Here is a 27,511-nt window from a genome sequence, read left to right on the forward strand (position 1 = left end):
CCGTGTCTGTGTTATCCCTTTGGTTTTCAAAGGTAAAGAAGTGAATATGATGGAAACTAAGAGCCCTTTTTCATAAGGTTTCAAGAGGACTGCACTCCCCCAATCCTGGTCTCTCCATAAGTCATCCATAAGTGCAACCAATGCAATCCCCATCCTGTATCCCGGCCGGAAACTGAGCGTCAGCCCTTTCAGCTGAGCCAGGTCAGGAAGTGGAGACTACAAAACCTATGGGAGCTCTGCGATGTTGTTCTGGGGCACAAGGACAGCAGCTTGAAAGCCTGTCAGAGTTTCCCACTGACTCTTTTATGGGATACAGAATCAAGACAGGATTATTTTTACTCTCTTAAGTAGGAAAAATGCTGAATTCCATTTCCGGTCTGCTCCTTTGCAACATCTCCTCCCTCTAAATGAGGATGCAACTTTCTCCAGAACCTCTGTTAAAAATGGAAGCTTGGAGATGTTCTAGAGTTGTCGAAAGCAGCTGGATGGAGAAAGCTTCCTGATCAGGGGACACCACAGCCCCCTTCCTCCTGACTCTTGGAAATAATTCGCTTTCTCCCCTTTTTGCATGAGTTCCTGTGTTGCACACAGCATCCGCCAGGGGGCTCCCTCTGCAAAGAGAGGGAACATCATGCGCTTCTGCATTGGGCCACTGGAGGGCGATGGCCACAGGTGGCTTTACAGAGGATGGTGCGAAAAGGAGTGACATCACTACCTCTTGCCTCTAGGAAGCTGCGTTCTATCTCTTTAACCCTTTGAGCTTCACAGGAGGTAAAAGGTTGCAGGAAAGTCTTGCAGGGAAGAGATCCAGAGGAGGCGGGGGGGGGGGGGGGAGGAAGGAGAGTTTGCATTGCAAATCTCCAGCAGGGAAGAAGAAAAGCCCTGCAAGGAAGGAGGTGCCCGAGATTGTGCCTGCATTCTCACCACGTGCTGATCAGGCTGAAATAGGGCTGGATCCTCTGCAGTTCAATGCATCTTAGGAGGGTGAGTGGACCAGGAGATCCTCTTAAGCTTCCTTCCTGCAAGCCCTGTGCTTTGTGTGGACTCTGTCCCTGAGGTTGGGGGATGTGTTTGGGCTTCGGGCAGGTTGTCTGACTGAACCCGCCTAGCTGTCCTGGTGTGACTTGGCTCTTAAAAGCAAACCCTGAAGAAAGGGAAATGGAACATCCCAAGCCAGGCTCATTTCACTGGCATCCAATTCAAACCTTTATTGGCATTACAAACATTAAAATACAAGGAATTAGCATATCGTAAGGATGACAGCAGGAAAACAATACTCAATACTTACATTTCCTTTTGAACACTTCCTCCAGGAACTCAGCGACAAGTTGGGTAATCTCAGCAATAGCATCACAAAGCAAATACCGCCAGGATGACGCAGGATCCACGTCGTTCAGAGGGTATTTGCCCTGCAAGGGTCTTAGAAGCAAATCATGCCGAAGAGACAGAAATAAATAGCAATCGAAAATGATATGATAGATTGTATCTGGGCTGCCACAGAGACCGAGCCTGTCGTGGGTGGGAATGCGTTTGTACCTTCCAAGGAGCACCTTAGAGGGAAAAGCATTCCCTCTAGCCAAGAAAAGGTCCTTCCTGGGAAGGTAACCCGAGATCGTTGAGATAATGCGCCATCTTGCCCAGTTGATTTTCTAGACCAAGCATGGCAGGGGAGCATCCACGAGGTTGGGCTGGTCTGAGTTTGTGGTATTCTCAGTCCAAAAGTCTCTGTAATAGTGCTAAATGCAAAGCTTTCATCCGAAAGGCAGAGGTCCTCAACTGCAATCCCAATCAGCTTAAGCTTGGATGTAATATGTCGCGACCACAGCGAGATGTACTTGTCTCTTTTGAGATATAATTGCAGACTTCGAGGTGCTGCTCTATATAGGATTCTGAGCCAATATTTAATTGTTAAGATCCAGGCTTTAGTTTCCATTAAACTTTGACCCGTTTCTAGGCAGAGACGCAATTAGGAGCCCCTACGAGCTGCCTCAGAAAGGAAGCCTGTATAGTATACCTTCAACTTTGGCGTTTTCTATACTGCCCATAGACCATCTTGCCAGATGCCATCTTTTAGCAAATATTATTACCTTTGATTTGGAAAAATTGATAGTAAGTGAGTTACTTTGACAATAATTATAAAATGCCTCCAAATATCTTCGTACGCCCACCCTCGAGCAGGAAAGAACTGTGGTATCATTGGCGTAAAGTAAAAATGGAGTACGAAGACCGCCAAGACTGGGGGGGGTGACCATTAACTGAACTAAGGGAGTGGGCCAAGTCATTCAAGAAAAGGTTGAAAAGCTGAGGAGCAAGGACACAGCCCTGCTTAACTCCCTTCTGCGTAGGTATTCTCTCTGTTAAATGACCCTTAGTTGAATATTTAACTTGGCAAGAGGTGCCTGTATTTCTTTACTAGGAACAGCAACCACAGGTCTATTCCTTGTTTCTTCAGTTTAGACCATAGTACATCCCTCGGAATTGAGTCAAAAGCACTTTTAAGATCTATAAATGCTACAAAAAGCTTTTTCCTTCCTAAATTCAGGTATTTTTCAATTAGGAAGTTCAGTGTGAGACAGTGGTCAATCGCAGAATTTCCTTTGCAGACGCCTATCTGTTCAGGCCCGATTACATCATTTGTATACATCCAATCTAGTAAGCGGTGTTCAAGATGTTTAGCGTAGAGTTTGCCTAAAATAGATAAAAGGCTGATTGGACGAAAATTACCGGGCTGGTCAAATCCACCTTTCTTGCAAATTGGAATTATTATTGAATTGAGCCAAGTGTTCGGAATTTTGCCGTAATGATCAATAAGTGTAAATAAGGAAGCCAACGGCTGGGCCCACCAAACAACATATTTTTTAAGTAGTAGTTCAGCTGGAAGCCCATCTAGGCCAGGCGATTTTCCCATTTTTAGATCAGCAATTAATTCAGTGATTTCATCTGTGCTCACCGGAGGCCACGATGGTAAATCTAAGGCAGTGCAATCATCTTCCTCATTGTAGGGAGCTACAGGGGCGTCATACAGTGTTGAGAAGTGTGCCACCCATTGCTGAGATGTAATAGCAGGGGTGACAAAAGAGGAGTTATCACTGAAATTGCTCGAAGTAAGTTTCCAGAAAGATTTACATTTGATAGCCCTATACAATTGGTCCCATTGACCCTGAAAAAATATTTTTTTTTCTTAATGATAAGGTCTTGGAAGCTTTCCTTATGTTTTAAGAATTCATTATCTTTACTAAAGTCCCCAGCCTGGCGTAATTCTTTAAATATGCATCTCAATTTCTTTTTCCGGATATGGCATTCCAGATCGAACCAAGTGGCAGATTTTGAGACAGCTACCTCAGCAGGTTTAGCTTTTAGCCTACATTTGCTAATTAAGCAAGAGAAGATAGAAAGAGCATCTTCAACCGAAGCTGAGTCAGTTAAATCCACTCGCAAGCTGATCATTGGTTCAGATCCAAGTAAAACATGGAAATCCTTTTCTAAAGCTGCAGACCATCTAATTCTCTTAAAGATATTATCGGAGGCATGACTATCATAAAGCGATATGCACGCAAGGTTTGATGAGTTACATTTTAAAACTATAGTCAAAGGCAGATGGTCACTTTCAATGCGAGATTCGATAGTAAAATAGGAAATATCGGGCAATAGGCTATACGGGCAGAGCATATAATCTATAACACTTTGACCCCTTGTGGAGCTAAAAGTGCACCCCTTTGAGTTGGGGAAGCAGCTTAAATCGTTCAGGATTATCAAATTGTGCATTATGCAAAGGTCTAACATCTTCCTCCCTGCGGTATTAAAAGCTGCATCACTAGATGAGCGGGGTAAGCAGAGAATCGGCGGTAGGAGCTCTTTATCATCGGGCCTAACTTTGAGAACCAGTCATAAATACTATTTCCAATTCTAGCGTTAAAATCACCAGCCATAAAAAGTTGATCTGCAGGAAACTTTTTAGTTAAGAACAAAATGTAGTTAAAAAACTTGTCCCAACTGGCAACATAGTCACCACCTTCTGCAGCCTGGGGTAGATAAACATTAACAATAATAAGATTCATAGAAGGTAATACCAACCTAAGTGCTTGAGCTATGGGGGACATGAATCTAACAATGAAATCTGTGCATCAAGATTAGCATTCACTAAAATTGCTAATCCAGCCCTGTGGCAGCCCTTACTAAAAAGTTTATATGCTGGAAGAATAAAATTTCTAAAACCATTTAAATTAAAAGGGTTCACTGACCATGTTTCCTGCAAAAGAAGAAAATCAAAAGAGGTTAAAAAATTTATAAAATCCATGTCATGCATTTTGTTTCTCCACCCCGCTATGTTCCAAGAGACCACACTCAAGGAACCAGAGGGGGAATAAGTACTTAGTCAATCCAGCTCAGTGATGTAATTCAGAGAATTAGAAGGATCATCGAATATGCAACCATTTTGGGGAATGGACTTTGAGGCAGAGTGTATGACTTCCGTAGTTGTAAAGCTTGAGTCAGTCAATACCTCCTGGGGGTTAGGAGTAGTCAGGCTGGTCTTTAAGCCTTTAGGGATCATTAGGGTAGGCTTCGCAGAAGGACTCAGTGGAGAAAGGATCATAGACCCTTTGTTGTTCCCGGCAGAGCAGGGAACCTCATCACCTCTTAGGTTTTGTAGCCTGTTTTTTATTAAATCTAATCTTTCTAAAATCATTTGTTGGTCTGGAGTGGGTACGGTTCCAAAAGAACAAAGAAGATCTTCAATTGAGTTTTCCAAAATGTTGTAGAGTGTGCTGTTCTGAGGCTGAGTCCACTGTTCACCGATGGGTTCTAAGGGCCGTTGGAATTATTTCACTGGCATTTCATTGTATCTGAACTGGACTTTGGGGGTTTGTTAACCTGTTTGGGGTTTGGCATGTTATGTGAATCCTGCTTGTAGGGAAATGTAGATACGGGTTTTTAAAAAGCCAGCCCTTCATTCTCAGAAAAAGACACGGAAAATGCTCCAAGATCCATTTATTGGGCATTCCAAGTGCTTGACGGAAGTCAATCCCCTATTTTGCAACACACAGAGAGAAACACACAAATAAACACTTGTTATCATCCTCTTGCAGCTTAGTAGTATGCAACCCTCAAGAGGTAAGATTCAGGTATGCCAATCAGGTGCCCGGCCTTCAGTTCCTATCTGCTCAATGCCATCCCAGTCCTCTACCAGCTCAGAAAAATGGTGCCCTCCATGGGGATGAGTGTTGTTCACTGGTGAAATTCATCACGTTTTAATTCTTGGAATTTCTTTTCTTGTCCATCTCAGACACACAACCTGGAAGCCTTTTGTAGGTCCTTGTGTACAGACAAAATCCTCTCTTGGGAAAAGAGGGCTGAATGGCCTGCTGTGGTCATTCCTGCAGCTAGAGGAACAGTCCTATGAATGAAAAGGCATTTGGAGAGCAACAAGATTCCTCAGACGCCTTTGGAGTTCCGTGATTGCACAGAGAAAGAATGGAGACACAACCCTTAGCAACTGAGGGAACTGGAGAAGGCCCTTCTGCTGTTCAGCCTGGGAGCTGTGGGGATATCTGGGCAAGACCAGGGCAGAAAATCCTGGAGGAGGAAGCCATCCGTCCAGACGTTCAGCCCCAGAACTTTAGGAACATCCAATACCAGGAGGCTGAGGGTTCCCGAGGACTTTGCAGCCGTCTCCACTACTTTTGTTGTCGATGGTTGAGACCAGAAAAGCACACAAAGGCTCAGGTGGTGGACCTGGTTGTTCTGGAGCAGTTCCAGGCCCTTCTGCCCCTGCAGATGGCGAGCTGGGTGCGGGAGTGTGGAGCAGAGACCAGCTCCCAGGCAGTGGCCCTGGTGGAAGGCTTCCTCCTGAGTCAGGCGAAGGAGCAGAAGGAGCAGGTCAAGTTGCAGGTGGGAGACCTTCATTTTGGGAGCCCAGAAGGGGTCTGAAGGGAAAAAACCATGCATTTGAATTCTTAAGCCCTCCTCATGAGAGTTCTTTGCCATTCCTAATATGTGGAGATGTTTCACTAATTCTTGTGGGACATTGTTGCATTATCCATTCTAGAAGATAGATTTGGGACAGCCGTTCCTTTCTCACTTTCCAGCCTTGCTTATGGACACTGGAGGCTTTAAATGTGTGTTCAGAGAACTACAATACACTTCATGTTGTGGGATGTCTGTTAATTCTTCTTCTTTTCTCCTGCCTACTATTTCAAGTCCTTCGCTGTGGGCATCAGAGATCCTGAGGGAAGGAGGAATCCATCCAGTCCGCATCAGGAGCTATTTTTCAGGAGGATCTCTCAGGAAGATCCAAGTCAGGACACCTCAGGAGGTAATCGAAGGCCCTCCCATTCCCCAGAGAGATCCCAGCTGTCTCATCTTCTCTATGTCTTCTCTTCTCTAGAATGCCTCCTCCTATTTTATTAATTCTGCACTTTAAAATTCTGTCTCCCTCACAGGGAAGACTCGAACGAAGTTGTCTGCTCTTTCTGGTGCAGCTGAAACAGTGGCTGAACCTCCAGCTCCAGTAAGAGGAGGAAATTTATCTTTTGAATTTGTATTCTCCCTTTCCTTCAGGCAGTCAAGCTGGTGTATATAGGACTCTCTCCTTCCATTTTCCCCCCTCCTTTTTGGGCCTGGGTGTTTTCTTGTCCTTGAGCAACATTGAATGGGGAATGGAAGATACAGATTGCTATCAGTCACCTTAGCCTGCTCTGAAGTCTGTGGTTCGGATACAAGGGTTTGTAATTCGTTCCCTGCTATTCTAATTAGGAAATCTGTTTTTTTAAAGACCAGTACTTAACTCCTTCTGCCAGTTACTCTTCCTACTATTTGTTTACAATAACTGATTTTTTAAAAAGTTCCTCAAGTGATAGGAATAATGTTATTAAAGCCATAGCAACTGCTAAACAGAGACCCATTCTTTTTTTAATTCTTTGAATTGGAATGGTGCAAGCCTGTTCAAAAATAACTAAATACTCAGATTGGCACATTGCCATTTTTAAAAAGCCTTGTTTCCAACCAGTGATATGAAATACAAGTACATCAGATTAAGACATGAGCCAGGCTATTAACATCCAGTGAAAGTGGCCAGATAGAAAAGATTTTAAGTAGAAATTGTTCTGAAAGAGCATATAATCAAGGCCCTTTTGCCTTGCAAAGTAGTTTCTAATCCTCTGTTTTCTACCTGGATTTGGAGGCCAAAGAATCCAGCTGGGCAAAGGCTGAGAAATGTCCTTCCCAGAAAATTGCCTCCGCTTTCTTGTCTCCCATTCAGCCAACGGCTCAGACTACTAGCACCTTTCTTGCAGTCTGAAGAGGAGAAGAACCCAGTTTGTGTGCCTCTGGATATTGATGGCCCCCCACCCAAATCCCTGGCTGTGCTCCCCCAGCACTTTCATGAAGTTGTTGAGGTGGGCACGATTGGTCCTTCTGGGGACACCGTAAGCCCTTTGCTAAAATGCTACAAAGAATCTCCCCGCCCCCCCCCCCCGATTTTCTATTGCAAACACATGAAGGAATGGAGACACTGATAGGTGGAGTTTCTGAAGCCCATCTGCCAGTTGGTTCTCTCAAGACGCTGAGAGTCTTTTGAAGATGGGCGCATGGATCACTTGATGGATCGATCCAAAAGGAAATTGGGGTTGCTTTCACTGAATGGCACTGAAAGTCATGCAGAAGCAATCAAGTTGATCAAGCCAGCCAGAAATACTTCTTCAGTCAAAAGCTGTTGGCTCTTTCCATTTTCTCACCTAAACCTTGGAATCCCACCAAGCTTTGCCATTTAACTTAGTGAATATCTTTGCTTTGGGAATTTGTGAAGAATAGGACAGATCTTGCAAATCCTCCTGGGCCTGTTCTGTTCTTTCTTTCCTTGTTCAGGAGGGTCTTGTGTCCTTCGAGGAGGTGGCTGTGTATTTCTCCGAGGAGGAGCGGTCTCTGCTGGATCCTCACCAAAAAGCGCTGCATTGGGAAGTCATGCTGGAAAATTATAGGAACGTGGCCTCTCTGGGTAAGGGTTTGCTTCTCTCCCATGAGCGAGTTTGGAAAGACATTTTCTAGTTAGATGCCATCAGCTCATCTCTTGGAGGGGGGAATGAAAAGATCTGGCCTTCTCCTGCTTGAAGGAAGGAAGGACGTCAATTGCTCTCTTCTTAGATGCATCCCCTGCCATTTCTCATCTGGTGGATTTTTCCATTTCTTTTTAAAGGTATCAGTGAGAAACTCACTTCTTGGCTTGAGGAGATGCTCAACTCCATCACACTGATTTCATCCTTTTGGGCGCAGATGTTTCCCTATCTGTCCTCTGAAGGATTGTCATTTATTCCGGCTGTTGGGTTAATCACTTGTCTTCCTTTTGATTTCTATCCTGAGCCTTGGGGTTAAGGGCAAAATGGTGCTGTTTTTCCATTGCAAACATGCTGTGTAGGGTTAATAGAAGAGCTCTAGAATTGTTTTCTCTGCAACCATTTGATTTTGGCCAGAGAAAAATGAATAGCAAACGGAAGGCAGTTTGGGTAGGAAGAAAGGACAAATTTCAAAATTGATTTAGTTGTCACTGGTCTTTCCTGTTATTGACCGCCTTCCGATAAATGTTAGGTTTTCTCCTAAGGCCTCCCTCGATGTTTCCCCAGATTCTTCCAGAACTCAACACTGACTCTGGGTTTGGTTTGACTATATAAGAATGATTCTAAAGAAACCGGATGCTGTAGATGTTTTCAATGCTTTTATGGCTCGTGAGTATAGAAATTATCATTTCTATACCATGTGATTGTAAGGATACAAATGTGCAAGATATTGGAATTTGGCAAAAATTCAGAAGGAAAATCATATGACCTCCTACAGTTTTATGTTTTCCCCCAACCTTGCTATCATTTTCATTTCTCTTTTCCTTTGCAGGTGGTCATCAGTGTGAGAATAAAGATCCCAGTGAAAAATTCCAAATGATCAGGCATGGAGGCGGAATGGACAAGGAACTAGAGATGCAACTAGAAAGTCATGAGAGAAGCCAGTCAAATAGTTGGAATCAGGAAAGCTCCATGGATGCTGAGACACAAGGCTTTCTTGCCCAACAAGGAAAAATAAAGGAAAAGTATACTGGAAAAAGTGTAAGACTATTAAAAGACCAATTAGTTGTAAATGAACACTCTCCAACCCAAACCAAAGGAGAAGATTCTTTCTGCAGAGACAATAGAAAAAATCACAATTTGACTTTCACTCTTTCCTGTGAAAATGGGTCCCTTACTTCTCATGAAAGGATCCACACAGGGGGAAAACCATATAAATCCTTGGAGTGTGGAAAGAGCTTCTCTCAAAATACATCCCTTATGAGTCACAAATGTCTCCACACAGGGGACAAGCCATATAAGTGCGTGGAGTGTGGAAAGAGCTTTCGTAGTAGGAGTGAACTTACTTCCCATAAAAGGATCCACACGGGGGAGAAACCATTTAAATGTGTAGAGTGTGGAAAGAGCTTCAGGACAAGTAGTCAACTTACTGTCCATAAGAGGACCCACACAGGGGAAAAACCATATAAATGCATGGAGTGTGGAAAGACTTTTTGTCAAAACGGTGATCTTACTTCCCATAAAAGAATCCACACAGGCGAGAAGCCATATAAGTGTCTGGAGTGTGGAAAGGGCTTTACTACTAGGAGTCAACTTACTCCCCATAAAAGGATCCATTCAGGGGAGAAACCACATGAATGCATGGAGTGTGGAAAGAGCTTTACTCAAAGCAGTCACCTTATTGCTCATAAATCTCTCCACACAGGGGACAAGCTTTATAAGTGCATGGAGTGTGGAAAGACTTTTCATCAAAACGGTACTCTTACTTACCATAAAAGGATCCACACAGGGGAGAAGCCATTTCAATGCATGGACTGTGGAAAGAGTTTCTCTAATAATACATGCCTTATAAATCATAAAAGGATCCACACAGGGGAGAAACCATATAAGTGCATTGAGTGTGAAAAGAGCTTTCGTACTAGAAGTAAACTTACTTTCCATAGAAGGATCCACACAGGTGAGAAACCCTATAAATGCATGGAGTGTGGAAAGAGCTTCTCTAATAATACATACCTTATAAATCATAAAAGGATCCACACAGGGGAGAAGCCATTTCAATGCATGGAGTGTGGAAAGAGCTTTCGTAGTAGGAGTGAAGTTACTTCCCATCATAAAAGAATCCACACAGGGGAGAAGTCACATGAGTGCATGGAGTGTGGAAAGAGCTTTCGTACTTGGAGTGAACTTACTTCCCATCAAAGAATCCACACGGGGGAGAAACTTTATAAATGCATGGAATGTGGAAAAAGCTTCAGCACAAACAGTTCTCTTATTTCTCATAAAACGACCCACACAGGGGAGAAATATGAATGCATGGAGTGTGGAAAGAGCTTCTTTAATAATACATGCCTTATAAATCATAAAAGGATCCACACAGGGGAGAAACCATATAAGTGCACAGAGTGTGGAAAGAGCTTTCGTACTAGGAGTAATCTTACGTCCCATAAAAGGTTCCACATAGGGGAGAAGCCATATAAGTGCATGGAGTGTGAAAAGAGCTTTCGTACTAGGAGTGAACTTACGTTGCATAAAAGGATCCACACAGGTGAGAAACCGTATAAATGCATGGAGTGTGGAAAGAGCTTCAGAACAAGCCGTCAACTTATTGCCCATAATTCGATCCACACAGGGGACAAGCCATATAAGTGCATGAAGTGTGGAAAGAGCTTTCGTACTAGGAGTGAACTTACGTCCCATAAAAGGATCCACACAGGTGACAAACCCTATAAATGCATGGAGTGTGGAAAGAACTTCAGAATGAGGAGTAACCTTATTGACCATAAAAGGATCCACACAGGGGAGAAGCCACATGAATGCATGGAGTGTGGAAAGAGCTTCAGAGTGAGGAGGCAGCTTACTGAGCATAAAAGGATCCACACAGGGGACAAGCCATATAAGTGCATGGAGTGTGGAAAGAGCTTTACTAGTAGCGGTAAACTTACTTCCCATAAAAGGATCCACACAGGGGAGAAGCCATATAAGTGCCTGGAGTGTGGAAAGAGCTTTACTGAGAAGAGTCAACTTACTTCCCATGAAAGGATCCATACAGGGGAGAAACCCTATAAATGCATGGAGTGTGGAAAGGGCTTTAGAATGAGGAGTACCCTTATTGACCATAAAAGGATCCACACAGGGGAGAAACTGTATAAATGCATGGAGTGTGGAAAGAGCTTCAGAACAAGCCGTCAACTTATTGCCCATAATTCAATCCACACAGGGGACAAGCCATATAAGTGCATGAAGTGTGGAAAGAGCTTTCGTACTAGGAGTGAACTTACGTCCCATAAAAGGATCCACACAGGGGAGAAACCATATAAGTGCATTGAGTGTGAAAAGAGCTTTCGTACTAGGAGTGAATGTACTTCCCATGAAAGGATCCATACAGGGGAGAAACCACATGAATGCTTGGAGTGTGGAAAGAGCTTCAGAAGAAGCAGTCACCTTATTGTCCATAGACGGATCCACACAGGGGAGAAGCCATATAAGTGCACTGAGTGTGGAAAGAGCTTCACCAGAAACTATTCTCTTATTTCTCATAAAAGGACCCACACGTGAAAAACCATATAAATGCATGGAGTGTGCAAAGAGTAATTAATTACTCAAAGCAGTAATCTTACTTCCCATAAGAGGATCCACACAGGGGAAAAGTCATAAAAATGCATGAAGTGTGGAAAGAGCTTTACTACTAGCAGAGATCTTACTTCCCATAAAAGGATCCACACAGGGGAAGAACCATATAACTTCACAGAGTGTGGAAAGTGTTTTACTCAGAAGGGTCATCCGAATTCCCATAAAGGGATCCACATGGGGGAGAAATCATATCAATGTGTGGAGCTTGGAAGGAGCTTCAGGAGGAGGAATGACCTAATTTCACATAAGCATATCTGTCTCGGTGAGAATCCATGTAAATTCTAGATTTAGTTTATACATTTTCTATTTGTGTACACTCACCTGGGAAAAGAAGATTTCTTTGAGTCTGACCCTCACAACCGGCAGCCCAAGAGAAATTAATTTACCATTGAAAATAAAAATAACTTACCATTTTAATTATGAACTGGATTTTTGAACATACTGTTATTTTAGGTGGCCAATGCTATTGCACACCAATAAGAGAAATTTATTGTTTATTAAGTTTACATTTATCCCCATGCCAGAAGGCATGGTTTGTCTCCTATCCAGGAATAAACACGCAGGCAGAGAGAGAAGAGCTGATTTTCTGAAAGCGAGATACACAAGAGGATCAGCTGTGGGGCAGCCATGCTCGGTTTCTCCGGGAGTTCCTTTTATCGGGCATATCTGTCAGGTTCAGCCCAAAGAACTCCACGAGACAGTACAGATACAGTTCTGTTGCACTTATTAGCTTCCACCTCCAGGACAGAATCTCTCCAGACTGAATCTAAACTTCCCACGCCAGGAAGCCAAAACACCATGAATTCCTTAGGGTGGTGCCAGTCTCATCTTCTTAATCTTCCCACGCTCCTGCTGGGGGCTAAGGAAATGCTTACCTCCCTGAGCATGGCCTTCATCAAACCATTTCATCACAAGATCCTCTTGTTTCTGGAAAGGTGAGAAGGAATGCCGGCCCTCGAGGAATTCTTGGAAAAGGTGATTCCCAGATTCCAAGAGAGGTGAAATTGGTAGAATCTTTAGAAGGGAGTGTTTTGAGGCCAGGCGCCCTCCTGCGCTCGGGTTTCCTGTGGTTCCCTTACCTGGCATGTTCTAGTTGGCACCTAGATCCCTTCAGAGAAGAAATCTTCTTAAGATCTGATTAAGGCTTCAATGAATGTTGGCCCTTCAAGCCAGGTCTTTAGTTATTTAATTCTGGGCTGGGGTGGAGGACTCCCAATTCTTCCTGCTACATGTTTAATCTTTTTTGGTGAGCCCGTTCTTACTATAATTTGATCATATGCCTTGATTGCTGTTCAGAGAAACGATGGTAGGGTGAGACAATCAGGAAGCGTTGACTTCCTGCTGACCTGGGGGAGGGGGGAGATTTGATTTCCTTCTCACAATCCCTCCTTTTTCTTTTTGTGCAAAAACAGAATATGTTATGCAAAATCAGTTAGGGAATCTTGTAGCTTTACATCATCCTGTGACTCAGATTCATATTTTTGGCCATTCTGCATCACGTTTAGGGGTCCCTGCCTTGGGGAAAGGTGTTGATCTTGCTTTCAGAACAGAAGAGCATCCCCTACAATGCCCCAAGCAGGAGGGTAAACCCTGAGCAAAACGGCAAACAAATATTTCTATTACCACCAAGCCCATAATTCCCAGAAATGTTGTCTTCAGCCCGGCAATGTTTGGTAACCAGGAGGTAAGCCGTGAGAAATCAAAGTAGCCCTGACTGTAGCCAATGTTGTGAACCAAAGTTTTTAAATCCCGTTTTTTTCCCTGTATCAATTTGGAATTGTCAACCAAATTAAAACAGCACATGCCTTCAGGAAGGAGACGGAAAGTTGAATGCAGGGCAGTCCACCCCTGTGGCGTCTTTGGGGTTCTCTGAGGTTGGTTGTTTTCTTGGAAACGTTTCTTGCTAGCACTGAAGATGTAACCTAGCCAGGTAATGAAACGTTTGCAAGAAGACGACCAAGCTCAGAGAGCCCCAAGGACTCCACAGTTCAACCCTGAGCCGCACATATTCTCTTCTATTGGTCAGTCCACCCCTGCGAGCTTTCTTTTGCGATCAGGGTGCCCAGCTCTCTGCAGGATGCCCTGAGTTTCACTTGAGGGGCGTTACCTGCCCATCGTATGTACAGTAGACACGTGGCCTATCAAGAATAAACGCCTATTTAGAGTTTTGGTTGATTATTAGAGATTATTCCCATCCGCCCTCTCACAAAGTGAAAATAGTCACCAATCTTAGAGTCATTCAGTAGCTTTGTGTCGACAGGGAATGTCCCTTGCCAGTCATGAGGCACAGTTGTGGAGACCCAATATTTATACTGCTGTTCAGTGATGCCAGTCTGTCAGTCGAAATGTCAGTAAATGCAGCGGGCAGGGTAAGAGGCAGGCGTTTTTAGCCAGCACAGGCACCTTTGCTTTAAGCAGAGTCACGCCCCAAGTCAGGAGCTTGGAAGACTCCTCCTGAGGTGACTGCAATCCCCCTCATGAGTTCCTACTGAAGTCCACTGAAGAAAAGGACAATCCTTCGCCACTCTTGTAGGGGAATCTCCTATTTGGAGATGCAAAGCATTTTTTTCTGGCACGGCAGAATTTGCCTGCTCTCAAATGCCCGGTGCCTCCCTTCACCCACATTTTGCTCCTCTGGCCCTGAATTGTCTTTCCCCCTTTCCTTTCCTCTCCTCTGGGCAGGGGGTTCTCTTAGTCACAGGAGGGGAGGGGATGTTGTGTAGGATCAGTTGCGCCACTCTCTCTCCTCCTGTGAGGCTCCCTTCAGGTCTCTCTGGGCCTAGCTGGAGAAGCACTTCTTGGTGCCCAGGGTCTATTGCATCCTCCCCCTGTACATCTATGCCCAGTAGGGCCAAGTCTGTTATTTTTTATTTACACTGATGTCGCTGGGCACTCTCCGTGTGCTCCTGCACCTTCCTCATTGCAACCACCAGCAGGAAGCATCACGGTCTGACTTCCTTATATGGAGCGTGCGAAGCTTCTCTCCTGGGGGAGGTTTTGATATTGGGCAAGACTAGGTGGGGGTCAACAAAGTGTTGATGGAGCTTCAGGATGGCTTGGCCCAATAGTGGTCTCCTCCCCTTCAACCATTTGTGGCCAGAGAGGAGGTGGACTGGCTGCTTTGGGAGGCCTTCCGTGTGAAAGCCCAGTGCCAATATCCCAAGAGATCTCCAAAGATTGGCTTCCCTGATCATGCAGTGGAAGATGAAACTGCTAGGCTGATTCTTACTGCCACAGGGAAGACAAATCATGGGAGGTCAGCATAACTCTAGAAATACACCCCCAGATTGCGGGGCCTCCTGCTGTGAACGGGTGTGGGTGAATGCCAGCAGCCCTGAGACAAAACATGGACGGCTCATCGCATTTCTACTTCGATGAAAACATCAGTATATACTTCAACTGCTAAAGACTTTAATACCTTCTCATTCCTAATAATTTCATAGAATGAGATCTTGAGAAGCTGGAGAGAAGGAATCTACATTGACATAGGATTCTCAGGCATCCAGGTGGAATTGTCTGGAGGTTGAGTCACGGAACTGGACTTCTTTTCTTTTTCTCTCAACAAAAACTAAAGAAGTCCAGTTGCCGTGACTCAACCTCCAGAGATTGACACAAGAATTGATAGAGTCAATAGACATTGTTTCCCTTCTGTCCGTAATATCCATATTGAGGGAGAAAGATAAAACCCAGTAAACGTTTCCTCATCACCCCTTTAGTTTAAAAGGAAAACACAGGAAGACCCCTTTGACGGCCAATGCTGGATTCTTGGTGCAAAGCAGGGAAGGAGATTGCTGATCAAAGTTGAAATGCAAAGCACTCCTGGGGGCAGCCCAGCAATTCAGAAATAGGGCAAAAATGTACCTCCCTCCCCCTTCTCTAAGCTACTGCTCCTCTGAGGTTGTGGAGGTCTTCCTGAGAAAACTGATCTCTTTTTCCTAACTGTCACTGCTGGAAGAAAATAAATTTGCAAAAGTCAAAGTCAAAGTAATGTTTATTGTCATTTTACTTCTCGTACAATGAGATTAAATGCCATCTCATCCCCAGTGCACTTACAAATATAACAAGCATAAAAACCACATCCTTCATTCCATTCACCGCTGCACAACCCCTGATGCCACACCAATATTGCACTATACAATATAGTTCAGTATAGTTGCAGCTCTAAGATAGAAGCTATTCTTCAGCCGATTCGTCCTTTTTTTCATTATCCTGTACCGTCTGCCAGATGGTCATAGTTCAAGAAAAGAATGTCCCGGGTGGGATGGGTCCTTAAGAATCTCTTGAGCTTTCTTAAGGCAGCAGGAGCTGTAAAGTTCTTCCAAAGAGGGGAGAGGGCAACCAGTGGTCCTCTGGGCAGTGGTGGTAATGCTCTGGAGCACTTTCCTATCTGCCACTGTGCAGTTAGCAAACCATACACAGGTGCAGTGGGTCAAAATGCTCTCTATAGTACAGCGGTAGAAGGTCACCAGCAGTTTTTCATTCAGTTGTTGCTTCCTGAGAAGTCTCAGGTAGTATAATCTCTGCTGGGCCCTCTTAACCAAGGCTGCAATATGAGCGCCCCAGGTCAGGTCCTCCTTTATGGTGACACCCAGAAACCTGAAACTGGCCACCCGCTCCACTCGGTCTCCACTGATAACCAGGGGCTGGACATCTAATCTATTCCTCCTATAGTCCACTATAAGCTCCTTGGTCTTATTGATATTAAGGGCCACGAAAGCAGCCGGTCCACCTCATCCCGGTAGGCAGACTCATCTCCTTCGGAGATAAGCCCCACCACTATTGTATCGTCTGCAAATTTAATGATAATATTGCTGGAGTGAGTGGGGGTACACTCATATGTATAAAGAGTGTAAAGTAAGGGACTCAACACGCAGCCTTGTGATGAGCCAGTGTTGAGAGTAAGAACTGAGGAGATATAATTGCCTAATCTAACCCTCTGGAAGCGGCCAGACAGGAAGTCCAAAATCCAAGAGCAGATTGGATATGGAAGCTCAAGATCCATCAGTTTAGACACCAGTCTATGTGGAAGGATTGTATTAAATGCAGAACTAAAGTCTACAAAAAGCATCCTTGCATAGGTCCCCGGCTGTTCCAGATGAGTCAGAACAGTGTGGAGAGTGATGGCTATAGCATCCTCTGTGGATCTATTAGTTCTGTATGCAAACTGATGTTTATCAAATGTACATGGAAGGCAGGAAATGACGTGCCTGCAGACCAATTTTTCAGAGCACTTCATGATGATAGGCGTGAGTGCCACTGGTCTGTAGTCGCTGAGGTTGTTAATAGGGAACTTCTTTGGCAGCGGAACGATGATGGAAGCCTTCAGACAGGATGGAATAGTGGACTGGGATAGAGACCGATTAAAGATCTTGGTGAAAACCCCAGCCAACTGATCAGCACAGTCTTTAAGCACCTGGCCAGAGATGCCATCAGGTCCGGAAGCCTTTCTAGGGTCCACAGCCCTCAAAATACTCCTCACCTTGTGCTCCTCCACGGTGAGGTAGGGGCTATATTGGACTAAGGCTGTGTTCTAGCTGCCTCTGGCAGCTCCACTTCAAAGCGGGCAAAAAAGTGATTCAGCTTCTCTACCAATGAAGCATCCCCGTCAGCAGAAATGACATTATTCGGTCTATAGTTGGTAATTTGTTGAATCCCCTGCCACACCTGCCTCGTGTTGTTGCTATGAAAATGATCCTCAATCTTCCTCTTATAATCTGTCTTGGCCTGCCGAATGCCTCTCTTCAGACTGGCTCTAGCAGCACTGTATTTTGCCCCATCACTGGACCTGAAGGCATTGTTCCTGTCACGCAGGAGACCCTGGACTCCCTTAGTCATCCAGGGCTTCTGGTTGGGATAGATCCGGACGCATTTGTCCACAGTGACAGTGTCTGTGCAATATTTAATGTAGCACAGGATAGCTGCAGTCTGGATGGAAAAAGATATCCCAATCTGTCTTCTCAAAACAGTCCTGAAGTTGTTGAGAGGGATCTTCGGGCCAGGATTTCACGGTCTTTATTGTAGGCAGAGCCTGTCTCCTGAGAGGGGTGTATGCTGGTGCTAAAAGCAGTGACGTATGGTCTGACTGCCCCAAGTGTGGTAGTTGTATAACCCTGTAGCCATGTTTAATGTTGGTATATACTTTGTCCAGTGTGTTTGCTCCTCTGGCGGCACACTTAACATGCTGATGAAATTTGGGGAGCACTGTTTCTAAATCTGCATGATTAAAGTCCCCCGCTATAATATACACAGCGTCAGGATGCTTATTCTGCTGGTTACCAACAATGTTGTGCAAGAGTCCCAAAGCTACGTTAGTATTAGCATCAGGTGGCATAAAGGATCCACACAGGGGAGAAGCCATATAATTGCATGGAGTGTGTAAAGAGCTTTCGTACTAGGAGTAATCTTACCTCCCATAAAAGGATCCACACCGGGGAGAAGACATATGAATGCATGGAGTGTGGAAAGAGCTTTCGTACTAGGAGTGAACTTGCTTCCCATAAAAGGATCCACACAGGGGAGAAGCCATATAAATGCACCGAGTGTGGAAAGAGCTTTACTACTGGCAGTCTTCTTACTTCCCATAAAAGGAACAACACATGGGAGAAACCATATAAATATGTGGAGCGTGGAAAGAGCTTCAAGAGGTGCAATGACCTAATTCCCCATACACAGATCTCTTCTGGTGAGAATCTGGGTAAATTCTAGATTTAGTTGTTTAAATCTATACATTTTCTATTTGTGTAAACTGAACTGGGAAAGGAAGATTTCTTTGACTCTGACCCTCCCAACTGGCAGCCCAAGAGAAATTAAGTTACCAATGAAAATTAAAGGAATGGGCACAGGCCTTTTAATTATGAACTGGATTTTTTGAAGGTACTCTTATTTTAGGTGCCCAATGTTATTCCACATCCATAAGAGAATTTATTTATTTATTTTATTTATACTTCATATTTATGTAGCCGCCCATCTCACACAAGGTGACTCTGGGCAGCGTACAAGAATTTTAAAAATACAGACATAAAAACAATGACACACAAAAAACTGTAAAAACAAACAAAATGGAGGGGCTAAAATTAATAAGGGAGCCATCATAAAATCTCCCTGGCCCCCTGGCAGCCCCAGGCCTGATCACATAACCAGGTCTTGAAGGACTTGGAGAACGTTAAGAGGGATGGAGCTAATCTCACTTCTGGGGGGAGAAGATTCCACAAGGCGGGTGCCACGACAGAGAAGGCCCTCCTGGGAACCGCCACGTGTAATTCTCCAGCAGACAGGATCCAGAGCATGCCTTCTGTGCCAGATCTGATGGGGTGTGCAGGTGTAATCGGGGAGAGGCGGTGCTTCAGGTAACCCACCCCCATGCCGTGAAGGGCTTTCAAGGTCAAAACCAGCAGCTTGAATTGCACCCAGAAGCAAACTGGCAACCAGTGCAGCTCACGAAGCAGTGGTGTAACGTGTACAGGCCTGGAGGGGCATATAACTGCCCATGCCGCTGCACTTTGCACCAGCTGAAGCTTCCGGATACTCCTCAAGGGCAGCCTCGTGTAGAGCGCATTACAGAAATCCAAACGGGAGGTGAGCAGGGCAGGAGTGACAGTGATGAGGTCCTTCTGATCTAGGAATGGGCGCGACTGGCACACAACGTGAAGCTGTGCAAAGGCCCTCCTGGCCATGACTGCCACCTGCTCTTCTAGCAGGAGTCGTGAGTCCAGGAGGACCCCCAGATTGCGCACAGGGTCTGTCTGGGGCAGCGCAACCCCATTCAGTACCAAAGATGGCATTGCTCTGGCACCAGAAGGCCCCAGAACCCACAGCCACTCAGTCCTGCCAGGGTTCAGGTGAAGCCTGTTGTTCCCCATCCAGACCCTCACAGCCTCCAGGCACCAGGATACGTCATTCGCGGCCTCGCTTAATTCGCCAGGGGCAGAGAACTATAATTGGGTAGTGTACTGATACTGATGATACCTCACCCCATGGCAATGGATGAGCTCAGCCAGGGGCCTCGTGTAGATGTCAAATACGAGGGGGGAGAGCACTGAAGTCTGTGGCACCCCACATAACGGGCCAAGGGTGGGATTTCTCCTGTCCAACCATCACCTACTGGAATCAGCCCTGGAGGAAGGAGGTGAACCAGCACAACACCATGGGGCCCACCCCCAATCCCCTGAGCCGATCCAGAAGGATACCACGGTCGATGGTATCGACAGCCACTGAGAGGTCAAGTAGGGCAAGGCTGGATGCACAACCTCCACCCCTCCCTCGCCAGAGATCATCCAAACGCACGATCAATGCTGCTTCTGTCCCATGCCCAGACCTGAATCCCGACTGAGAGGGACCCAGATGGTCTGCTTCATCCAAGGCTGACACTGAGGAGCTGGAAGATGAAACCGGCAGCAAAGAAGGGTCCCACGGTCCCCGGAAATGGCCTGCTCCCCATCTCCCACCACATCTCCCTGTGCCCATCATCACCATAATATTTTGGCCCGCCCCCATCCCCCCAATAGCAGCCCCATCCCTATATCGAAGCCCCTCAATTCCCAAAACCAGGGAGCATCCGCTCTCCTTACAGCCATGACTGGGAGGGGAGCTGCCCCCCCGAAGCTCTTTAGCCTACCAGCTCTCAGAGCCATCAGAGCCCAGCAACCGCCTCTCCCACTTCATTGCCACACCTCACACACAAACATACACAGGGATCCCTCCCTTGCTGATCCCACCAGCAGGCAGTGGGCACCCTCCCCGTTCAGCCGTCATCAATGTCCTCCTCCAACTCTCACCCAGAGAGAGGGTCAACACGTTCAAACGCACTTGCTCTCACACACACCCCACTCAGCATCCAGGACCTCCTTCCTACCCCGCTGCTCCCACCAGCTGGCAGAGGCTCCAGCCATTCACCCTCCCACCAGGCCCACCTCTGGCTCTCTCCCAGAGAAAGGCAAAGGGGGAATAGTGTTCAACTTCCAGTGGGAAGCCCACAGTCCAACTTCCAGGCACTCCACCATTAAATGGGAGCAGTGGTGTTTCCTCTTCTTCTTCTCTGGCTACCAGAGGGAAGTAGAAGGGCCTCCGCAGGGGAGGGGGGGTCTACAGCTCTCTGCCCCTCCACTGCCACCCCCCCATACCACCTAGCCCCCGCCCACACCACCAGAGCCCAGCGTCCAGATGACGGGCCAATGATAGCCAGATGGTGAAAGGCTACGCCGCCCCAGAGCTCCAAGAGACAGTTGGGGCGGCTCCTCAGTCCACTGTCCAAAGAAACAGCTTGGGCAGTTCTCCAAAGCGGCGCGAAGAAGTCCCCCAGCAGCAGCAGACTCCTCCAGCCAGGCCAGCCAAGCCAGTCCAAGAACGCTGCTCCCAAGTTCAAAAAAGCCGCCCAGGTCGCAAATGCGGCCAACGCTGCAAATGTAGCAACTCCAGCAGCACCCGCAGCAGCTGCAGCTGAGCCAGTCCCAACAAACGCCACCCCCGAACTCCAAGGAGCCGCCAAGTTTGTGAACGCAGTGAATGCAGCTGGGGCGGCAGGCACGGCCGGCACTGCAAACACCGAGTGCTGCCATCGCTCACGCTCCTCCGGCCGAAGAAGTCCACACAGACCCAAGCCGTGCAGCTTCTATATGGGTGAGGGCCAGTCCAGGGCATCCTCCATGCAACAAGCATGTACACAGCAGACACATACAAAAATCATAACGTTTTAATAACATTTTATTAAGTTTATGTTTCTCCCAGTGTTAGAAAGAAACCTGATAAGGTTCATCTGCCAGCCGGGAACAAACATGCAGGCGGTTGCTTGAAGGAGAGAGGAGAGTTGATTTGGTCTCAGGGTTTCCCCAGGAGCCCCTTTATAGGGAAGATGCTGTTGTTCCTTGAGAGGTGCGAAGGAATGCCCGTCCTTGAGGAATTCTTGGGAAAGGTGATTAGCCGGGAGTCCCAGAGAGGTGAAATTGGTTGGATCTTTCGAAGGGAGCTTGCAAGGCCAGGCGTCTTCTGCGCTGGGGTTTCCTGGGGTTCCCTTACCTGGTATGGTCAAATTGGCAGGTAGATCCCTTTGGGAAAAAATCTGTCTGTGATTTGGTTACGGCTTCAAGGAATGTTGGCCCTTCTTCCCAGGTCTTTAGTTCTTTAATTTTAGGCTGGGGTGGAGGATTCCTGTTACCTCTTAATCTCTTTAGGTGAGCCCGTTCTTACTATAATTTAGTCATATGCCTTGATTGCTGTTCAGATAAACAGTGGTAGGGTGAGACAAATGGGAAGCTTGGACTTCCTGCTGACGTGGGGGGAAGATTTGATTTCCTTCTCACACCAGTTTCTGGTTGATCCTGGTTCTGGGAGGGATGTGAACAGGCAGACATTTAACAGGTGCTGCTTCCTCAGGCCGTAGAATGTGCTGCATCTCCCTGTTTCATCTCTTCAAGACAACGCTTTATTTCTGTTTCTTTTGCTATAGCAGACATGCAGATAGACATTCAACTGAATCCACAATCACTTCCCATAATTTAAGCTTTCCTCCTTTTGCCTGGTCTTCTTACAATTGTTTCCCCCTCCCTTTCTCATCCCTTATATTCACAGTTTATCAGAGGACCCTGCACTTCTCTGCACTCCCAAAAAGTTGGAAATGGTGCAGCAGAGAGATTCTGCGGTCTGGAGCAGTATTATAATCCAAGGGGAACTCAAGTTCCATCAAACTATGAAGAGAAAGATGGAATGTGATATTGAATTGTCTCATTGACTAATTGTGATATTGAATTAAAAGTGATATCTAATTGAATATGTGCTCTACATTTGTCTGTCCTTCCTTCCTTCCTTCCTTCCTTCCTTCCTTCCTTCCTTCCTTCCTTCCTTCCTTCCTTCCTTCCTTCCTTCCTTCCTTCCTTCATCCCAAGTTAACGATACTCAGGAGAATGACAATCAAAATAACATTACAAAGTGACATTACAGAGGATCAAGTCAGAAGGGAGACCTTTGGAAATCAGTGGGGACCAAAATAAAATTATATGAAATTAAGAAAAACCACTTCAGGAAAGGAGTTCAGTTCCTCCTGGCCAAACAGACAGAAATGAGAAAGGGAACCACCTCTGTGATGTGAAGATACCAAAGAATAATCAGACTTATTTCTATGGTGTAGAACTGAGACCTGAGTCAACCAGTATAAATGCAGAAGCATGGGACTTTTTTCCATCCAAGGCCTCTCATTATGTGAGAGAATCGTCACATACATATCAATGTAGGATGTATGGAAAGAGCTTCAGGATGAAGAATTCCTCTCTCACAAAGGAGCCAGAATAACTAGAAGCCTCTGAAATGCGTGTGCAAAAGACTTTTTTTTAAAGCATTAGGGCCATTTTTGCCTTCCTGTGGCGTGACAAGGGCTAGGAAAAAGTCTAAATCTGACTTAAATAAAATTAATTAAACATTAATTGTGTGCTTACTTATCAGACATGCAGTACATTCTCTTTCTCCTTGGTTGTAATAAAAGTGACCAACACATGAAAAAAATTGCAAGGATTTGGGGAGGGCCACACTTCAGGGTTTCCGAGTCTCAGGCTGCTTTGAACCTGTTTGTTCAGATCAGTGGTTCTGGGTCAAACTGCAGAAAGGGCACCGATTTCGGTCTTGTGTCCATCATCGTCCATTTTTTCATTGCAGAAGACTGACAAAATTAGAAAGGTCGCAACTGAAGGAACCTTGATAGGGAAAGAAATGGGCTGAAAAGAACAGGCTTTCTGCAAGAGTGAGCAGTGAATGGCCGCCTATTTCCGTTGCTTTTTAACTGCTGCTCCCCCCCCCCCGTTTAAATTCTTTGTTTCTCTCCCCTCAGCTAAATCTTTTTTTCCTCGCATTGTCACCTTCAAACCTCTTCAAACCAGTGCAGTCTTCAGCTCTTTTGGTTAGAGCAAAATTTATATTTCCTTCTTCTCTGTTTGCCCATGATCTAAAGATATTCCGGCTGCCTTAAATTCTCCAAAGGTCTTAAGCTTCCTACTGATGTTTCCTGAGGTTTATTTCCTAATCGACCCCTAAGTAAAACAGGTCTTTGTTCTTTTGCCTCATGGTATTTGAGCTTCATAGTCACTTTTCACTGTTCGCCTTCCTTCATTTGCCTTCCCTCTTCCCACTTTTATCAACTCACATATCAGACAAGATTCTCCCACCCTTAATTTCTCCACCTCGGCACTTTCTTTTGAGGTAAAATTTCTTGATAGTCTATAAGTTTGAGCTTTTTCTTCAATTTGGAACTTGATTTCTTTTGATATTTCTTTTTCTTCACCATCATTTCTTCAGGATTAGTCTCGTTGTGACGGGGTGATACTTGGTGTTTCAAACGTTTATTAGCCGCCCAGAGCCATGAATTTGAGAAGGCCCGTTCTATAAATTGCATAAATACAGTATAAATAAATACTGTATAAATAAATACTCTATAAATAAATAACAATGCAATAAATGCTGCATAAATACTAAATGAAAATCAGTACAAACCTTGATTTTCCTATCCTGCCGCTTCCCTCCCTGTGTCCCTTCCGGCCTCCATCTTCCAACGCTTCAGGCCTGAGTCTGGAAACAACCGGAAGGCACAAGCCGTGTTTCAAAGAGACGATCCTTGTTCTTTTCGTACCACCCTGCCATTTCTGACAGGATTTTGCTTGTTTTCGAGGCCTCCTCAAATCTCTAGCGATCCCTCAGAGCGGCTGTTGCTGAGGAAAGCGAGTTTTGATCCTCCACAGAGAGTGTCTCAATCTTCACAAGATCACAGACGGTTCCCAGACATTAATCATAGGAAGATCTACAAACTGCGATGTGCCGGAGATGCCCCCCCCCCTTTCTTAGACAGCCAGTACTTTAGAGGGGCCCTTTCCTTCTACCCCTGTTGGAATATTTTCCTTATTTGCGTGCAATGGTGCCTCTCATTTTTCAAAGTTGTGAGGTAAAAGAAGGCACGCTTCAGTCGTTCTTGTCAACATACAGGTTTCCTCAACATCCAGTCCTTCCCCCCTCGCCCAATTATCTCTTTAATCCTTGTCATTCCCAGTCAGTTTCCCCTGGGTGCACAGCCAGGGAAGAAGTGGCAGCTCTGCTATCAGGTCAATCTCAACCTCACAAGGTTTGCACTCTGCACAGGTACAGATACTCAGTGAATGCTTGGGGCAAACTCAAAGGTTGGATTGTGATGATTAGGAGACCTGGAAAGCAAGGAGCATATCCCGGGAAGCTATAAAGCACCGTTTGTAAACGTAGCGCAAATCTCCTGAAGGGGGGACGGGAGGTCAGCTGACAGAGGTTGTATCTGAAGGCCATGCATCCTCCCTCCATCATTCGGCTTCCCCCCATTGGTCCTGACCTCCAGCCATGTAACTAGCAGGCAAGATGAGAGCACGTCCTGCAGAAGTTGAGCCAAACGGGAGACACAACAGGAAAGGCTGAAGTGGGGACGTTGGATGGAGCAAAGCACCTCAGCTTGGAGTTAAGGCAGGAAAATATGGAGAACAAAGCCAGATGCCACCAACAAATCTCTTCTCCTTCTGAGTGCTGAAGCTGTTTAGGAGAGACAGCACACACCTAGCCACTTACTCACAAGCCACACACCTTAATGGAGTAATAGGACCTCCCACACTTTTCAAAACTGCAACCAATGCATTCACACATTTTCCTGAACAACTTTTCCTAAGCACCACATAAACATTTTCCATGACATTCATTAGTTTCTTTCAATTCAACAGCAACATGGTTTATCTGTTGTTTTCCTCATGTATTCAATAACAAAGGGGAGGAGAAGGACAAGGAGAAGGAGAAGATAGAATCCCAGGTTAAGGAGAAGACACACTTTCACCCAAGTCCCAACAAGCATAGCCCACTGAGGCATGGACAGTTTTAATTCCTCCCCTGCAGCTGGGGATTCAGACAAACAACCCTGGCCAGCAGAGGTGAGAGCTTCTCACTTATCCTCACGCAGCTTTCTTAGGGTGGCAGAGAGGAGAAGTTGTTCAATATGGCATGAAAACAACACTCACACACACTTCAAACAATGAAAAGTGAACAGCAGACAGCAAACAGCCTCCCTAAAACAGGAGGGCCACAAGATGCCTCTGTAGTAGCCGCCACAGGACACAGATCCTCGCCGCTTGTTTCAGAAAATCCATGGGTGCACATACAGACTCAGTGGCCATAGGAAACAATGCAGAGGCTCCTTATTAATCAGCCGATGATTATTATTAACAACCCTAAGGGCCCAGAAGGAGCCAGAGCAGAAAACAAAGGTAGCTTACGCTGGAACTGAGACGTGCACTAAAGGGGCCACTGCCTTGGAACCTGGACTCCCTCAACCTCAATCGTTTCTGAAATGCATTCTGTGGTTGCCTTCCGTGGTAGCTGTGCCCCCTGGGGACAAAGACTCTAAGTTGGCTTAAACCTCGAAAGCCCAAGAATGGTCTCCAGTTCTGAAGCAACGGTCAGTCTGAGGAAAGTGAGGGGAGTAAAGGATCAGCTAGAAACAAAGAATTGTGCCTAGCATGGATGAAGGAGGGGATGAAGGAGAAGGCAGGAGTGAAAGTGGATGGAGAGAATCAAGGAGACTACAGGATGGTCACTGGGAGAGCTATAATTTAATTAAACAATAACCAGACAAAAGTAATAGCTTGAAGGTTGCACTCATGTTGAGAAGCTTAGTCCAGTTCCAACCCATATGTCTCCCAGTTTTCTTTAGCCTCTGTCTCCAAAGACAGAGGAGATGCTTCAGATGAATTTCCTCCTCCTTCTTCCTACAAACAGTCTTATTTCAAGAACTGCATTGTTGTGATTAGGTAATGAGTGACTGTGAGCAGGACCTCTCAGTGAGTCTAGGAGAAACCTCAAATTGTGGATCAGTCATCGGTACATCTCTGTTTAAAGTCAAAAATTGAACTTCCCTGGAACTGCAAGGTCCACAAACCCAAAACGACTCCATCTTGCAGAGATTCACTCAGTCTGTCCCCCTCCCATTCAGACTCCAACAGCTGCTAGGTCAGCACTTCCACCACGTCACCTGTTTCGCCTGGGGATGTGAAAAATAACTGGGTATCACCAGCGTATTAAGGATGCCAGAATCTAGGCCAACAGATGACCTCCCCCAGCAGTTCCATGTAGAAGCAGTGGTAAGCGGAGAGATCCCTGGAGCATGCACAGAATAGATATCTCTGGACAGAACTCTCTTCCACCATCACGACCTCAGGAAGGAGGAGAACCACTGCAAAGCAGTTCATTCCCTCAGACACATTGCAGAAGAAGGCCATGGTCAGGGGTACTGAAAGCCTCTGAAAGATCACGGAGGGTTGCACTCCCCCAGTACTAGCCTCTCCATAAGTCATCCATAAGTGCAACCAATGCAATTTCCATCTTCCATCCTGGCCAGAATCTGAGCGTCAGCCCTTTCAGGCAAGCCGGGTCAGGAAGTGGACACCACGAAGCCTCTGGGAGCTCTGCGATGTTGTTGTGGGGCTCAAGAACAGAATCTTGAAAGCCTGTCAGAGTTTCCCACTGACCTCTTTTATGGGATACAGAATCAAAACAAGATTATTTTTACTCTCTTAAGTAAGAAAAATACTGAATTCCATTTCCTGTCTGTTCCTTTGCTCCATCTGCTCCCTCTAAGCAGGACGCAACTTTCTCCAGAAACTTTCTTAAAAATGGAAGCGTGGAGATGTTCTAAAGTTGTCGAAAGCAGCTGGATGGAGAAGGCCTCCTAATCAGGGGGGACACCACAGCCCCCTTCCTCCTGACCCCATGGAAATAACACCCTTTCTCCCCTCTTTTCATGAAGTACTGTATTGCACACAGACCCCACCAGGGGGCCCCCTCTGCAAAGAGAG

At 45.8% G+C, this 27,511-nt stretch overlaps 1 protein-coding gene across 1 annotated transcript; it reads left to right on the top strand.

Annotated features, from left to right (window-relative positions):
• Positions 1–848: 848 nt before the first annotated feature.
• LOC148214036 (uncharacterized) lies at positions 849–12,229 on the top strand. The gene is made up of 7 exons (XM_088128875.1): positions 849–984; positions 5,285–5,889; positions 6,199–6,313; positions 6,441–6,487; positions 7,293–7,424; positions 7,867–7,993; positions 8,881–12,229. The coding sequence occupies exons 2-7, from the start codon at positions 5,473–5,475 to the stop codon at positions 11,601–11,603; spliced, it is 3,561 nt and encodes a 1,186-aa protein (XP_087985001.1). The 5' UTR covers positions 849–984; positions 5,285–5,472; the 3' UTR covers positions 11,604–12,229.
• The last annotated feature ends 15,282 nt before the right edge of the window (positions 12,230–27,511 follow it).

The sequence above is a fragment of the Python bivittatus genome, unplaced genomic scaffold, assembly GCF_059951505.1.
Source record: "Python bivittatus isolate LINGU-HERP-01145 unplaced genomic scaffold, Pbiv_v1 ctg000820_np1212, whole genome shotgun sequence".
Taxonomy (NCBI): Eukaryota; Metazoa; Chordata; class Lepidosauria; order Squamata; family Pythonidae; genus Python; species Python bivittatus.

Bases quoted from the DNA above. Each gene is read 5' to 3' on its own strand.
- LOC148214036 (XM_088128875.1), top strand. From the start codon at position 5,473: ATGGAGACACAACCCTTAGCAACTGAGGGAACTGGAGAAGGCCCTTCT. The intron at 5,890-6,198 runs GTGGGAGACCTT...TACTATTTCAAG, and splicing joins AGGAGCAGGTCAAGTTGCAG to TCCTTCGCTGTGGGCATCAG. The intron at 7,994-8,880 runs GTAAGGGTTTGC...TTTCCTTTGCAG, and splicing joins TAGGAACGTGGCCTCTCTGG to GTGGTCATCAGTGTGAGAAT.